The 15,034-nt window shown below is 43.9% G+C and overlaps 1 protein-coding gene across 3 annotated transcripts in view; it reads right to left on the reverse strand.

Moving 5' to 3' along the window:
* Positions 1–15,034, reverse strand: part of FHIP1A (FHF complex subunit HOOK interacting protein 1A) — a 308,163-nt gene that overhangs the window by 25,295 nt on the left and 267,834 nt on the right. For all 3 annotated transcript variants that reach the window (XM_002694315.7, XM_005217478.5, XM_010813681.4), the window contains 2 exons: positions 12,833–13,000; positions 6,400–6,479 (listed from right to left, as the gene is read on the reverse strand). In XM_002694315.7, coding sequence (XP_002694361.1) covers positions 6,400–6,479; positions 12,833–13,000 — 248 coding nt within the window. The remainder of the gene's footprint in view (positions 1–6,399; positions 6,480–12,832; positions 13,001–15,034) is intronic.

The following is a 15,034-nucleotide window of genomic DNA, read 5'->3' on the forward strand; positions in this document are numbered from 1 at the left end:
ACGACTCAAGTGACTTAGCAGCAGCAGTCTGCCTGTCAGCAGTTCCTGCCTGCCTTTGGCCCATCACAGGTCACATCCTTCAAGGTGGACAATTTCCCTTACATTTTCTGTGCCCCTAAATAGCCTCTCTGCTGCTGCTGCTAAGTCGCTTCAGTCGTGTCCGACTCTGTGCGACCCCACAGACGGCAGCCCACCAGGCTCTCCCGACCCTGGGATTCTCCAGGCAAGAACACTGGAGTGGCTTGCCATTTCCTTCTCCAATGCATGAAAGTAAAACGTGAAAGTGAAGTTGCTCAGTGGTGTCTGACTCTTCACGACCCCATGGACTGCAGCCCACCAGGCTCCTCCGTCCATGGAATTTTCCAGGCAAGAGTACTAGAATGGGGTGCCATTGCTTTCTCGGTACCTTATTCCAACTTACTACTCTGATTATCTTGCTAAAGGAAAAAAAAAATCAGTTACAAACAGATTATCACTTTGAAAGGTCAATAATTAAGAGTGCTTGGGTTGCAACAAAAATTGATGTAGTTTTATCATGTAACAAATAACCTCACAAAAGGAGTCACATAATCGTCACTGCTCTATTGCCTCTCAGATCTACAAGTTTGTCATGCACATTCAAATGACTACAGCAGCAACAAAAAAGGGCAGCTTATAAATATATCTCGTAGGTCCCTTAACATTTAAAGGGCTAGAAAAATAAGGATTTTTCATTGCCTTTGCTTTTGGTACAGATTCTAAATCAGAAAAGACACTGTTCTCATTACAGTAAGCCCCTCTTATCTGCAGGAGATACACTCCAAGACCCCCACTGACGCCCAAAACAGAGGATGGTACTGAACCTTATAAATACTGTGCTTTTTTCTATACATACAAACCTATGATAAAGTTTAGTTTATAGATTAGGCTCAGGAAGAGAATAGCAACAACAGCTAGTAATAGCTGTTTTTCCCCAACTTTAGAAAAGTTTTAGTGTTAGAAAATGGACAGACATGATAACATCAATATTTTAATTTACAAAGTGGTACTGCAGAATGAGAAAAAATCACATCCAGCTCATTTATCCAGTGATAATATGGTCTGGCCTATTCAGTTTTCACCCTAGAGTACACAACGTGTTAGCTCACGGATCCATTTTTGGAGTATCCAGTAATAAAATACAGCAATTATAACCATGTACTGTAATGGAAGTTATGTGAATGCAGTCTGCCTCTCAAAGTGTCTCACTGTGCTGTACTCTCCCTTCCTGTGATGATCTGAGACCATGAAACGCCTACATGATGGCATGAAGTGAGGTGAATAATGTCAGCCTTGGGACGCAGGCTCAGGCTGCCACTGACCTTTTGACGTAATACAAAGGACAAACGTGCACTTAAGGTGACCCTGGATCACTGAGCCATGAAGATGTTGATGGCTGGATATCAGGGGCAGACTCTGTCGATAACTGGGGATCCTGGCAGGGGAGGCCTGAGATTCCATCACACTACTCAGAACAGCACACAATTTAAAACCTATGAACTGTTTATTTCCAGAAGTTTCCACTTAATATTTCTGGACCACAGTTGACCATAGGTAACTGAAACGTTGGAAAACAGAACCAAAGATAGGAGGGACTCAGTTCGGTTCAGTTGCTCAGTTGTGTCCAACTCTTTGCAACCCCATGGACTGCAGCACGCCAGGCCTCCCTGTCCATCACCAACTCCCTAAGCTTGCTCAAACTCATGTCCATCGAGTCAGTGATGCCATCCAACCATCTCATCCTCTGTCATCCCCTTCTCCTGCCTTCAAGCTTTCCCAGCATCAGGGTCTTTTCCAATGAGTCAGTTCTTCACATCAGGTGGCCCAAGTATTGGAGTTTCAGCTTCAGCATCAGTTCTTCCAATTCAGGACTGATTTCCTTTAGGATTAACTGGTTTGATCTTCATGCAGCTCAAGACTCTCAAAGAACCTTCTCCAATACCACAGTTCAAAAGCATCAATTCTTTGGCACTCAGCTTTCTTTATGGTCCAACTCTCACGTCCATACATGATTCAGCTTTGACTAGATGGACCTAACTGGATACACACCTTATCATTACAGCCACCACTGTTCACAGCCTTGTTCTCAGAATTGTAAATCTCCTTATCTCTTTCTGCTGCAAACTTAGTAGTAACTTCTTCAATCGCATTAATTCTCTCTTAATCTGTATCTTAAATGTTATCTACACTAAACACTCAGTTTTTCATTTTAATAATTACAGTTTCCACTTCTAAAATCCCTAGCTGGTTCTTTAAATCTGCCTGTTATTCTTACTTGATTGCCGAAATACCATTTTTAGGGAACTTACCCAGTGGTCCAGTCATTGAGAATCTGCTTCCAGGGCAGGGGACTCGGGTTTGAGCCCTGGTAAAGGAACTAAGATCCCACATGCTGCAGGGCAGTGAAGCCTGTGTGCCATTGCTAAGACTCAATGCAGCCAAATAAATAAACATTAATTTCTAAAAAAAAAAGTTTTTAGTTTAACAGAAAATAATAAGTATTGGCAAGGATTGTGGAGCAACCAGAACCCTGTACACTGTCAGTGGACTTATAAAATGTGCAGCTATTGTAGAAAAAAAAATTTTCACAGAATGATCCAGCAACTTCACTTCTGGATATCCACACAAAAGAAGTGAAAGCAGGGTTCTGAAGAGACATATCTGTGTATCTGTGGCCACAGCAGGGTTATTCATTGCAGCTAAAACGGGAAGCAATCCAAAATGTCCAGTGACAGATAAGTGAGTAAACCAAATGTGGTGTAAATAATGGTGTATTATTTGGTCTTCAAAAGGACGGAAATTCTGACACCTGCTACAACATGAAAGACTCTTGAAGACACTGTGCTAAGTGAAATAAATCAGGCACAAAAAGACAAATACTACGTGAGTCCACTTACATGGACTAGTCCACCTAGAAGAGGCAAATTCAGAGCAATAGAAGGCAGGATAGTGGCTGCCATGGGCTGGGGCAGGGGTGGGGGGCAGGGAGTGAGGATTTAAGGGGTACAGAAGGGGTTTTCTTTGTGAGGTGAGAACAATTCTGGAGATGGATGGTGGCAATGGCTGTACAATAATGTGAATGTACATCACTGAGCTGTATGGTTAGGTTCTATGTATTTGACTCAGTTCACGTGTCTGACTCTTTGCAACCCTATGGACTGCAGCACGCCAGGCTTCCCTGTCCATCACCAACTCCTGGAGTTTACTCAAACTCATGTCCATTGAGTCAGTGATGCCATCTAACCATCTCATCCTCTGTCGCCCCCTTCTCCTCCTGCCTTCAATCTTGCCCAGCATCAGGGTCTTTTCTAATGAGTCAATTCTTGGCATCAGGTGGCAAAAGTATTGGAGCTTCAGCTTCAGCATCAGTCCTTCCAATGAACACCCAGGACTGATCTCCTTTAGGATGGATTGGTTGGATCTCCTTGCATCCAAGGGACTCTCAAGAGGCTTCTCCAACACCACAGTTCAAAAGCATCAATTCTTCAGCACTCAGCTTTCTTTATAGTCCAACTCTCACATCCATACATGACCACTGGAAAAACCATAGCTTTGACTAGACGGACCTTTATTGGCAAAGTAATGTCTTTGCTTTCATAGCTTTTCTTCCAAGGAGCAAGAGTCTTTTAATTTCATGGCTACAGTCACCATCTGCAGTGATTTTGGAGCCCCAGAAAATCAAGTCTCTCACTGTTTCCATTGTTTCCCCATCTATCTGCCAAGAAGTGATGGGACCGGATGCCATGATCTTAGTGTTTTGAATGTTGAGTGTATTTGACTACCATTAAAAATACTTGTTCTGCCTGAAATTATCACAACATTGTTAATCAGCTATACTCTACTACAAAATAAAACGTTTAAAAAAAACAGAAAAAGTACTTGTTAAATGGGTATGGGGGGTGGGAGGTGGATCAGCCATTCAGGTGACAACGATAGGAAGCAGAGGTTTCCTGCGTGTCTACCGCGTGCTGACCTCTACATCTATCCCCAACTCGTTCTTCTCAGATTCCCCAGGCAATGTGGCAGAATCAGAAATACAGAAAGTAGTAAATAAAGGGCATCTACTATTACATTCTCATCATCCTCCTCAATAAGGAAACAAAGAAGAAACTCAGGCTAGGAGCACTGAGATCAGAGGCTGCTGCTGCTGCGTTGCTTCAGTCGTGTCCGACTCTGTGCGACCCCATAGACAGCAGCCCACCAGGCTCCCCGGTCCCTGGGATTCTCCAGGTAAGAACACTGGAGTGGGTTGCCATTTCCTTCTCCAATGCATGAAAGTGAAAAGTGAAAGTGATGTCGCTCAGTCCTCTCCGACTCTTAGCGACCCCATGGACTGGAGCCTACCAGGCTCCTCTGTCCACGGGATTTTCCAGGCAAGAGTACTGGAGTGGGGTGGATCAGAGGCTACACCCAGCGCTTTCTCCATGACTCCATTCAGCACCTGCAACCATGCACTTTCCTGGGCAACAACAGGCCCTTACTCACCATGGAAATGCCAAGCACTGACCTCGACGTGTGTTTCAATCACGAGCTGATTCCTTCACCTTCATAAGGCACAGAGCTGGCTCTCAAAAGAAGCTTTGACAAATACGACCTCTGAGGACAGTTTTTACCACAAGCACCACCCTGTGAGTAGACAACGCCACTGGGCAGAAGCATCTGCCCCCCTGGCTCAGCCTCCCCCGGTGACCAGGGCTGGGACATGGGGCCAGGCTTCCAGGCCCACTGCAGAGGACAGCTGCTTTCCCTGCTGTCAAAGAAGCGACATTCAAGGATCTAACATTTAAATATAACCAGGATTTACCCTTGTTGGAAGCGAACTTTGGCTCTGACACCAAACAGGCTTTAACAAGCTGCTCTGACGGCTTTCATCCAGGCGCCACTAATGCACTGTCACATCAGGAGAGACCTGATGCGAAGCGGACATAACCCTTTTAGGACAGAAAACGAATGAGTCATACCCTGAACGACCCAGGGTATGTACTTATGAGCAGATTCGTTCTTTGCTAAGGCCCTAAGATCAGTTACTGATGGCCTGATCGAAACCCTCCAGAAGCCCAAAATTAATAAGCGATGTTCTCCTATAAAACAGTGACTCTGCAAGGCCTCCATCACCAGGCCGCCCGCTGACTCCCCCTGTGGTGCTTCTATCGCTCCCTTTTGCAGGGTGACACATCTATACTGCACCTTCCTCAAACCAGGAGTTCTCAAACTCAGCCTGGCATCAGAATCCCCCGGAGCTAAACAAAACACTGCTTGCCAGGCCCCACCCACCACCAGTTCCTGATTCAGCTTGTCTGGGAGAAGACGGCCAAGGATGTGTGTTTTCATGAGTTCCTGGATGACGTCTCTGCTGCTGTTCCCAGAACCACACTTGGCCATGCCCTGAAACTTCTCCAGGGCCAGACACCTCTTGGAACGCCAGCTCCTCAGTAATCCTGCTCACACCATGTCTAAACTGCAGTGGGACCAGGGGCAGCCCAGGTCTCCTCCCTCTTGTCTTGCTCTCAGCACCCTCTGTCCCAGGAGGGGTCAGCAGCAGGGTCTATGGACGGTGGGGGTGGAGCAGGCACCCAGCGAGCTAGTCGACTCTTTCCTTACTGCGTCCAGACCACGGAGGGGAGTGCGGGAGCACAGGCCCTCGTCAACTCTCTTCCTTCACAAAAGCAGATGCTCCTCTCAGCGACCCTGAGAGGACAGGCTGGGATGAGGCAGGACTCGGCGTCCCTGAGTCTCCTGCCCAATGACCAAACTGATGTTGTCTTGCTGGCAGTCCACTTTGACTCCGGACACCCATCTCCAGACCCCAGCCCATTCATGACACCGTTCCCACCTGGACATCTGAAGGACAGACCTTCTCTGCCCTGTGTATACGGATGCCCTTTTCAGTTCGTCCCTCCACCCACGTCCTTCTGAACTATACACAGGAAGTACTCATTAAATATTTACCGAATTTAATTGAAAAATACTTGCAAGCCAGGCAGTGAGCACTGTAGCCATACCATTACTAAAGCAAAAGTCATAGAATAATTTCTATACACCAACAGCATTTCATATTGAGAAAAGTTGTTCTCAATAACATGAGTCTCCTAAAAATGTACTTTGGGAGAAAGACATCCAGTTACAGACCAGAAGAGCTTTCATAACACTTCTGAAAGTTTCCAAACGTTCTATTTATTTTTTCCAGGAGCACATGTATAATATAATGCCTTTGCCCCCCTAAATACTTTTAACCTTGGGCAATAATGCAGAAGTTAAGCTGATTTTCTTGATTATTTTCTTTCTTAGAAGCATGGCCCTTACTTAGCTCATACTATCAAAGGAAAATAAACAGCAATAGTGTAGGTTGTTCTTTAAAGGAGACAAAAGGTGGCAACTCACCTTAGAATTAGTTGTAACATCACATCTTCACAATGTAAACCGATGAGAGTTCTAAATAATGCCAGGGACACCACACAAAGCTGGGAAGCAACAAACACACGTTCTGTTTCAGACACTGAAGGGACCTCTGTAACCCCCAAAGACGGTAAATAATTCAGAATGACAAAATAAAATGGCCTTCATTTTTTAAGTAGTTTTATTATTTTTTTTTTTTTTAAAGATGCTGCTGCCAGAGAAAATGTATATTCAGACCACCAGTTCTCCTGTAGGATTTGATTCGACAATCTATCCCTGGGATTATGCCACTATGCAGAATCACTCTCCTACAAAATGCCTATGCTCATGTAAGATCCATATAAACATGCCCCCTACAACTCCCCAACACACACACGCACACACACACACACGCACACACACGATCTACTTATGTCATTTGTTTTCCTATTTTCTTTTTTAAATATTTTGTTTATTTATTTGGCTGTGAGGAGTCTTTGTTATGGCATGCAGGAGCTTGTATTAGTAATTGTGGCATGCAGAGTCTTAGTTGCAACATGTGGGATCTAGTTCCCTGACCCCCAGGGATCAAATCCTGGATCCCCAGCATTGGGAGCCCAGAGTCTTAATCACTGGAGTGCCAGAGAAGACCCTTCTAGTTATTTTCAAATATGACATTGATTTTTTACAAGATAGGGCTAAAAGAAAATTGCATATACCCCGGCCAACTCTCTACCTAGAGTCCCCAGCCCCAAACCTCAACTCCTTTTGATTTGTTTCTTGGCTTTGGGGCAAAGATTTTCCTGAGTTCCATTTCCCATAGTGCTGAGGGGTGATGATATACTTTCCTGAAGTATTTCATTAAATACTTTTATCATTAAAAAAAAAAAAAAGAAAAAGAATTCTTGCCATCTCTAATTTCCAAAAAGGAAGGATAAAGAGCCCAACAGAGAAGGTTCCCAAAGGTACATTCTAAAATCACTGTGTCCTTTGGGAAGTAAGCATTTATTGTTCTATCCAGCCACATAAGTAATTGAGGCTCTTACTGTTTGTACAGGAGAATAAGCGCTAGTCCATCTTCGAGGCAGGACCAGTTTACAACCTGGTTAATGAAATTCGTAACAGTGCTGCAGAGAAAGAACTGTACTTGGTGTGCCCCAAAACATCTCTTGGACTCAGGCCACCCCTTACAGTTGGGCAGAAGCAACGTACTTCATTCCACTCACTCCATGCCTCTGCACATCCCATTCTTCTGCCTGGAATGCCTTCCTCTGTCTCTTCCGCAGGATAAAGCCTCCTTATTCTCTAAGACTGACCCTAGGCACCACCTTTCCTAGGAAATCTTCTCTTTCTGCCAGGATTACCCCTCAGCATCTCCTTTCCCCATTCTGAGTCCTTTCTATATGTCACCATAGTAACCTGGGCAAATCACTGTCAAGGTGCTCAGCACCCTGTATCTGTCTTTTTATTATTGAGTCCCAGGAGTTTGTAATTCTACATACAAGTATCTTATCAGAGACATGACTTGCACAGATTTCTTCCTACTGTGTCAGCTGTCTTTTCAGTTTCTTAATGGTGTTCTTTGAAACACAAGAGTTCTTACTTGTTTATACATTTTCGATTTCTTCTTGAATCAGTCCCAGAAGACTGTATCTTTCTAGAACTTGCCTGTTTCATCTAAAGTATCCAATCTTTTGGCACATGGTTGTTCACAGTATCCCTCATAATCCTTTTTAGTTCTGTAAGGTCAATAGTAATATCCCTTCTTTCATCCTGGATTTTATTAATTTGACTCTTCTTACTTTCTTCCTTAGTAGTCTAGCTAAAAGTTTGCCAATTTTGTCAGTCTTTTCAAAAACCCAACTTTATTTGAAGCTTTTGATTTGTTTTTATTGAATGAAAAATTCTTTAAATTCTATGGTGCTTTACAGTTTTCGAAAGTTTCACACATGATTTCATAATATCCCTTTTCCCCCCTACACGTTCCAGCTCACCACTGGTAACCACATTCGTTATCTATAGCTGTGAGTCAGCTTCTTGGCTGTTTTACTTACTAGTTTGTTGTATTTTCTAAATTCTACATATAAGCGGTATTATAGAGCATGTGTTTCTCTGTCTGACTTACTTCATTTAGCATAAAGCCCTCCAAGTCCATCCAAGTTCTTGCAAATGGCAAAATTTCATTCCCTTTTTTTTTCTATTTTTTTCCCTTCTTTTGGCTGCACTAGGTGTCAGTGCCATCCAAGGGCTTTCTCTACTTGGGGTTACTCTCTAGCTCCAGGCACAGGTTTCTCCTGTTGCAGAGCACAGGCTCTAGAGCGCCGAGGGTTCACCAGTTGTGAGGCGCGGAATTCGTTGTCCTGTGCATGGAGAATCTTCCTGAACCAGGGGTCGAACCTGTGTCCCCTGCACTGGAAGGCGGATTCTTAGCCACTGGACCACCAGGGAAGTCCCACCACATATTCTTTATCCATTCATTTGTTGATGGACAGCTTGGTTGCTTCCATAACTTGGACACTTTGCAAATTGCAAATAATGCTGCTTCAGTTCAGTTCAGTTCAGTCGCTCAGTCGTGTCCGACTCTTCTCGACCCCATGAATCACAGCACACCAGGCCTCCCTGTCCATCACCAACTCCCGGAGTTCACCCAGACTCACGTCCATCGAGTCAGTGATGCCATCCAGCCATCTCATCCTCTGTCGTCCCCTTCTCCTCCTGCCCCCAATCCCTCCCAGCATCAGAGTCTTTTCCAATGAGTCAACTCTTCGCATGAGGTGGCCAAAGTACTGGAGTTTCAGCTTTAGCATCATTCCTTCCAAAGAACACCCAGGGCTGATCTCCTTCAGAATGGACTGGTTGGATCTCCTTGCAGTCCAAGGGACTCTCAAGAGTCTTCTCCAACACCACAGTTCAAAAGCATCAATTCTTCATCGTTCAGCCTTCTTCACAGTCCAACTCTCACAGCCATACATGACCACAGGAAAAACCATAGCCTTGACTAGACGGACCTTTGTTGGCCAAGTAACGTCTCTGCTTTTGAATATGCTATCTAGGTTGGTCATAACTTTCCTTCCAAGGAGTAAGTGTCTTTTAATTTCATGGCTGCAGTCACCATCTGCAGTGATTTTGGAGCCCAAAAAAATAAAGTCTGACACTGTTTCCACTGTTTCCCCATCTATTTCCCATGAAGTGATGGGACCAGATGCCATGATCTTCGTTTTCTGAATGTTGAGCTGTAAGCCAACTTTTTCACTCTCCACTTTCACTTTCATCAAGAGGCTTTTTAGTTCCTCTTCACTTCCTGCCATAAGGGTGGTGTCATCTGCATATCTGAGGTTATTGATATTTCTCCTGGCAATCTTGATTCCAGCTTGTGTTTCTTCCAGCCCAGCGTTTCTCATGATGTACTCTGCATATAAGTTAAATAAGCAGGATGATAATATACAGCCTTGATGTACTCCTTTTCCTATTTGAAACCAGTCTGTTGTTCCATGTCCAGTTCTAACTGTTGATTCCTGACCTGCATACAGATTTCTCAAGAGGCAGATCAGGTGGTCTGGTATTCCCATCTCTCTAAGAATTTTCCACAGTTTATTGTGATCCACACAGTCAAAGGCTTTGGCATAGTCAATAAAGCAGAAATAGATGTTTTTCTGGAACTCTCTTGCTTTTTCCATGATCCAGAGGATGTTGGCAATTTGATCCCTGGTTCCTCTGCCTTTTCTAAAACCAGCTTGAACATCTGGAAGTTCATGGTTCACGTATTGCTGAAGCCTGGCTTGCAGAATTTTGAGCATTACTTTACTAGCATGTGAGATGAGTGCAATTGTGCAGTAGTTTGAGCATTCTTTGGCATTGCCTTTCTTTGGGATTAGAATGAAAACTGACCTTTTCCAGTCCTGTGGCCACTGCTGAGTTTTCCAAATTTGCTGGCATATTGAGTGCAGCACTTCCATAGCATCATCCTTCAGGATTTGAAATAGCTCAACTGGAATTCCATCACCTCCACTAGCTTTGTTCATAGTGATGCTTTCTAAGGCCCGCTTGACTTCACATTCCAGGATATCTGGCTCTAGATGAGTGATCACACCATTGTGATTATCTGGGTCGTGAAGTTCTTTTTTGTACAGTTCTTCTGTGTATTCTTGCCACCTCTTCTTAATATCTTCTGCTTCTGTTAGGTCCATACTATTTCTGTCCTTTATCGAGCCCATCTTTGCATGAAATGTCCCCCTGGTATCTCTAATTTTCTTGAAGAGATCTCTAGTCTTTCCCATTCTGTTGTTTTCCTCTATTTCTTTGCACTGATTGCTGAGAAAGGCTTTCTTATCTCTTCTTGCTATTCTTTGGAACTCTGCATTCAGATGCTTATATCTTTCCTTTCTCCTTTGCTTTTTGCTTCTCTTCTTTTCACAGATATTTGTAAGGCCTCCCCAGACAGCCATTTTGCTTTTTTGCATTTCTTTTCCATGGGGATGGTCTTGATCCCTGTCTCCTGTACAATGTCATGGACCTCATTCCATAGTTTATCAGGCACTCTATCTATCAGATCTAGGCCCTTAAATCTATTTCTCACTTTCACTGTATAATCATAAGGGATTCAATTTAGGTCATACCTGAATGGTCTAGTGGTTTTCCCTACTTTCTTCAATTTCAGTCTGAATTTGGCAATAAGGAGTTCATGGTCTGAGCCACAGTCAGCTCCTGGTCTTGTTTTTGCTGACTGTATAGAGCTTCTCCATCTTTGGCTGCAAAGAATATAATCAATCTGATTTCGGTGTTGACCATCTGGTGATGTCCATGTGTAGAGTCTTCTCTTGTGTTGTTGGAAGAGGGTGTTTGCTATGACCAGTGCATTTTCTTGGCAAAACTCTATTAGTCTTTGCCCTGCTTCATTCCGTATTCCAAGGCCAAATTTGCCTGTTACTCCAGGTGTTTCTTGACTTCCTACTTTTGCATTCCAGTCCCCTATAATGAAAAGGACATCTTTTTTGGGTGTTAGTTCTAAAAGGTCTTGTAGGTCTTCATAGAACCGTTCAACCTCAGCTTCTTCAGTGTTACTGGTTAGGGCATAGACTTGTATTACTGTGATATTGAATGGTTTGCCTTGGAAACGAACAGAGATCATTCTGTCGTTTTTGAGATTGCATCTAAGTACTGCATTTCGGACTCTTTTGTTGACCATGATATGATGGCCACTCCATTTCTTCTGAGGGATTCCTGCCCGCAGTAGTAGATATAATGGTCATCTGAGTTAAATTCACCCATTCCAGTCTATTTCAGTTCGCTGATTCCTAGAATGTCGACATTCACTCTTGCCATCTCCTGTTTGACCACTTCCAATTTGCCTTGATTCGTGGACCTGACATTCCAGGTTCCTATGCAACATTGCTCTTTACAGCATTGGACCTTGCTTCTATCATCAGTCACATCCACAGCTGGGTATTGTTTTTGCTTTGGCTCCATCCCTTCATTCTTTCTGGAGTTATTTCTCTGCTGATCTCCAGTAGCATATTGGGCACCTACTGACCTGGGGAGTTTCTCTTTCAGTATCCTATCATTTTGCCTTTTCATACTGTTCATGGTGTTCTCAAGGCAAGAATACTGAAGTGGTTTGCCATTCCCTTCTCCAGTGGACCACAATTCTGTCAGCCAGTCGGGCATGGCTTAGTTTCATTGAGTTGGACAAGGCTGTGGTCCTAGTGTGATTAGACTGACTAGTTTTCTGTGAGTATGGTTTCAGTGTGTTTGCCCTCTGATGCCCTCTTGTAACACCTACCGTCTTACTTGGGTTTCTCTTACCTTGGTGCTCCAGCAAAGCGCAGCCGCTGCGCCTTACAATAATGCTGCTTATATATAACCATTAGGATATATGGATCTTTGCAAACTAGTGTTTTCATTTTCTTCCAATATACCTTTGCTTTTAAAATAATAATTGCAATTAAACAGAGGCAGCCTATGGGGAGAGGGCTGCAAAGGACTACACTAAAGGTATGAGAGGATTTTCAAAGTTAATCAGAGCACCAAACAAAGAATGACTACCTAAATTCACACGTGCCCAGACTTGCATTTCAAACCACTTATGGACAGAAATATGATCTCTAATACCCAGACTTTGGCTTTACTTGAGCTTCAGCCCCATCCCCTGTTCCTTGTCTCCTCGGAAGCACATTCTGCTGGTTCTACGCAAGAAAGTGTCAACCCAGACAAACTGAGAAAACTGTCTAGAAAAGGCAGTAACTTCCACCTCCCAGACAGAAGGGCTCCAGGCAGCAAAACAATCTAGCTCATCTCTTCCAAAACAGAAAAGTAAAGGCTGAAAGGAAAATAAAAGGAGGGTAAATAAAAAGAAGAGAATATTCACAGTTTTATCCCAAAAACAAACTCTCCTGAACTGTGTCCTGAGTCATAACTTCCCTTCCACTGGGGCTCTCCTTACCCGGAATGGGGTGTTGATTCGGCTCGTGAGTGTATCCAAGATGTGGACATTCTCGTGCTGGTGCAACAGGATAAAGCGGAGGAAGGTCTCGAGCAGTGCTGGCTCGGAGATGCTGCGCAGAAAAAGGTCCAGGTAGGCGGTGGTGGTCATGACCTCCTCCACAGTCACCTGGGCCCAACGACAGAGTGAACGCAGGTGAGCCTCCCCCGATGCTGCGATATGTGCCTCTCCAACGGCCCCCAGCCTCGCCGTGGTGACCCCATCAAGGCAAGAACACGCCTGCCGCCTCCCCCGATGCTGCGATCCGTGCCTCTCCAACGGCCCCCAGCCTCACCGTGGTGACCCCACCAAGGCAAGAACACGCCTGCCACGAGAGCACACTTCAGAGCTTCATTTGAAGCCCCTAACCTATTCACATTCCTCAAAATCTCATGCTGATTCCACCTTTTAATTCAGTAAGGGAAAAGCAAAGGCAGAAAGAAGCAATTCAAGTGTTCTGACAACCTTGATACACCAGATGCAGTTCAAATACCATCAAGATTTTAGTGTGTAATCACAAAGAGGGAAAAGATAATAGAAAGTATGTTCATGGTCCATAAAAAGGATTAATTAGAAAGCTCAGTATAACTTGTTCCCTTACTAGTCATTCAATAAACCTTTATTGGGATTTCTTATGAACAAGAAGCTAGAAACAACACATTTCCTGTCCAGGAAGATGGGTTCTATTTATGATCTAGCACACTAAATATAATAAATAGCAAATGTCAGGTGCAGAAACAAAACGCTGCAGAAGTTCAGATACGTTTCAGGCAAGTTGCAAGTCAGAATTTTATAACTGAATAATATACATAAAGTATTATTAATAAACTGCTGTAAGAGTTTACTGCTTATAAAGTAACTGTGACTTTTTAAATAATACAGATTACTATTTTCTATGTGCTGTGATTTTCCCATGCAGTAAAACATCAATCTTTCAGGAAACAGACTCCTCTAAAGAGTCAAGTTTTTCAAAGAACTGAGGATTTGATGCTTAAAGCAACAAATTTTTATTTTAAACATTTTGACTGGGAATATTTTAAGAGTGAGTATACATTGCTTTGTCTTCCTAAAGGCAGAATTGTGCTAAGTCATGTCCGACTCTTTTCGACCCTATAGACTGTAGCCCGCCAGGGTCCTCTGTCCGTGGGATTTTCCAGGCAAGAATACTGCAGTGGGTTGTCATTTCCTTCTTGAGGGGATTAAACCCATGTCTCCTGCAATTGCAGGCACTGGCAGGCGGATTCTTTACCACTGAGCCACCTGGGAAGACCTAAAGGCAGAACAGGGGCCATCAACTGCCATACTGTCTATAATACAAAAAGACTCAAACAAGGTTGCATGAGAATTACCAGGGAAACGGTTCAAAATTTCAGATTTCAGCCTTATACCCTAGAAAGCTTAGATATCTCCCCTGCCATGAGTCAAACACACTTGATGCTAAAAGAAACAGATGGTGATAAATTTTGAGTGATCACATCTTTTCTTTTCCAGTAGTCGATCTTCTTTTCTCCTCACTTTAAAAGTGTTAGCTGTCATTTTATCATACTGTTACTGGGCCATTCCTTTAAAAATGCTTTCCTCTTCTCCTTTTCTGCCTTCAAAATCCACAACTCAGTTTAGAAACCAGATCTTCAGACCTGCTATGTAAGTGTGGACAGCTCTCGCAAGGATGCATCTGCACAGAAAGGCTTGAATTACTTTTATGAATTTCTTGATTCTTAGGGATGTGCTAGATAGATGAGTCCATATCAGTTCAGTTCAGTTCAGTTCAGTCACTCAGTCGAGTCCGACTCTTTGTGACCCCATGAATCGCAGCACGCCAGGCCTCCCTGTCCATCACCAACTCCCGGAGTTCACCCAGACTCACGTCCATCGAGTCAGTGATGCCATCCAGCCATCTCATCCTCTGTCGTCCCCTTCTCCTCCTGCCCCCAATCCCTCCCAGCATCAGAGTCTTTTCCAATGAGTCAACTCTTCGCATGAGGTGGCCAAAGTACTGGAGTTTCAGCTTTAGCATCATTCCTTCCAAAGCAATCCCAGGGCTAATCTCCTTCAGAATGGACTGGTTGGATCTCCTTGCAGTCCAAGGGACTCTCAAGAGTCTCCTCCAACACCACAGTTCAAAAGCATCAATTCTTCGGCGCTCAGCCTTCTTCACAGTCC

Source organism: Bos taurus, chromosome 17 (assembly GCF_002263795.3).
Source record: "Bos taurus isolate L1 Dominette 01449 registration number 42190680 breed Hereford chromosome 17, ARS-UCD2.0, whole genome shotgun sequence".
Lineage (NCBI taxonomy): Eukaryota > Metazoa > Chordata > Mammalia > Artiodactyla > Bovidae > Bos > Bos taurus.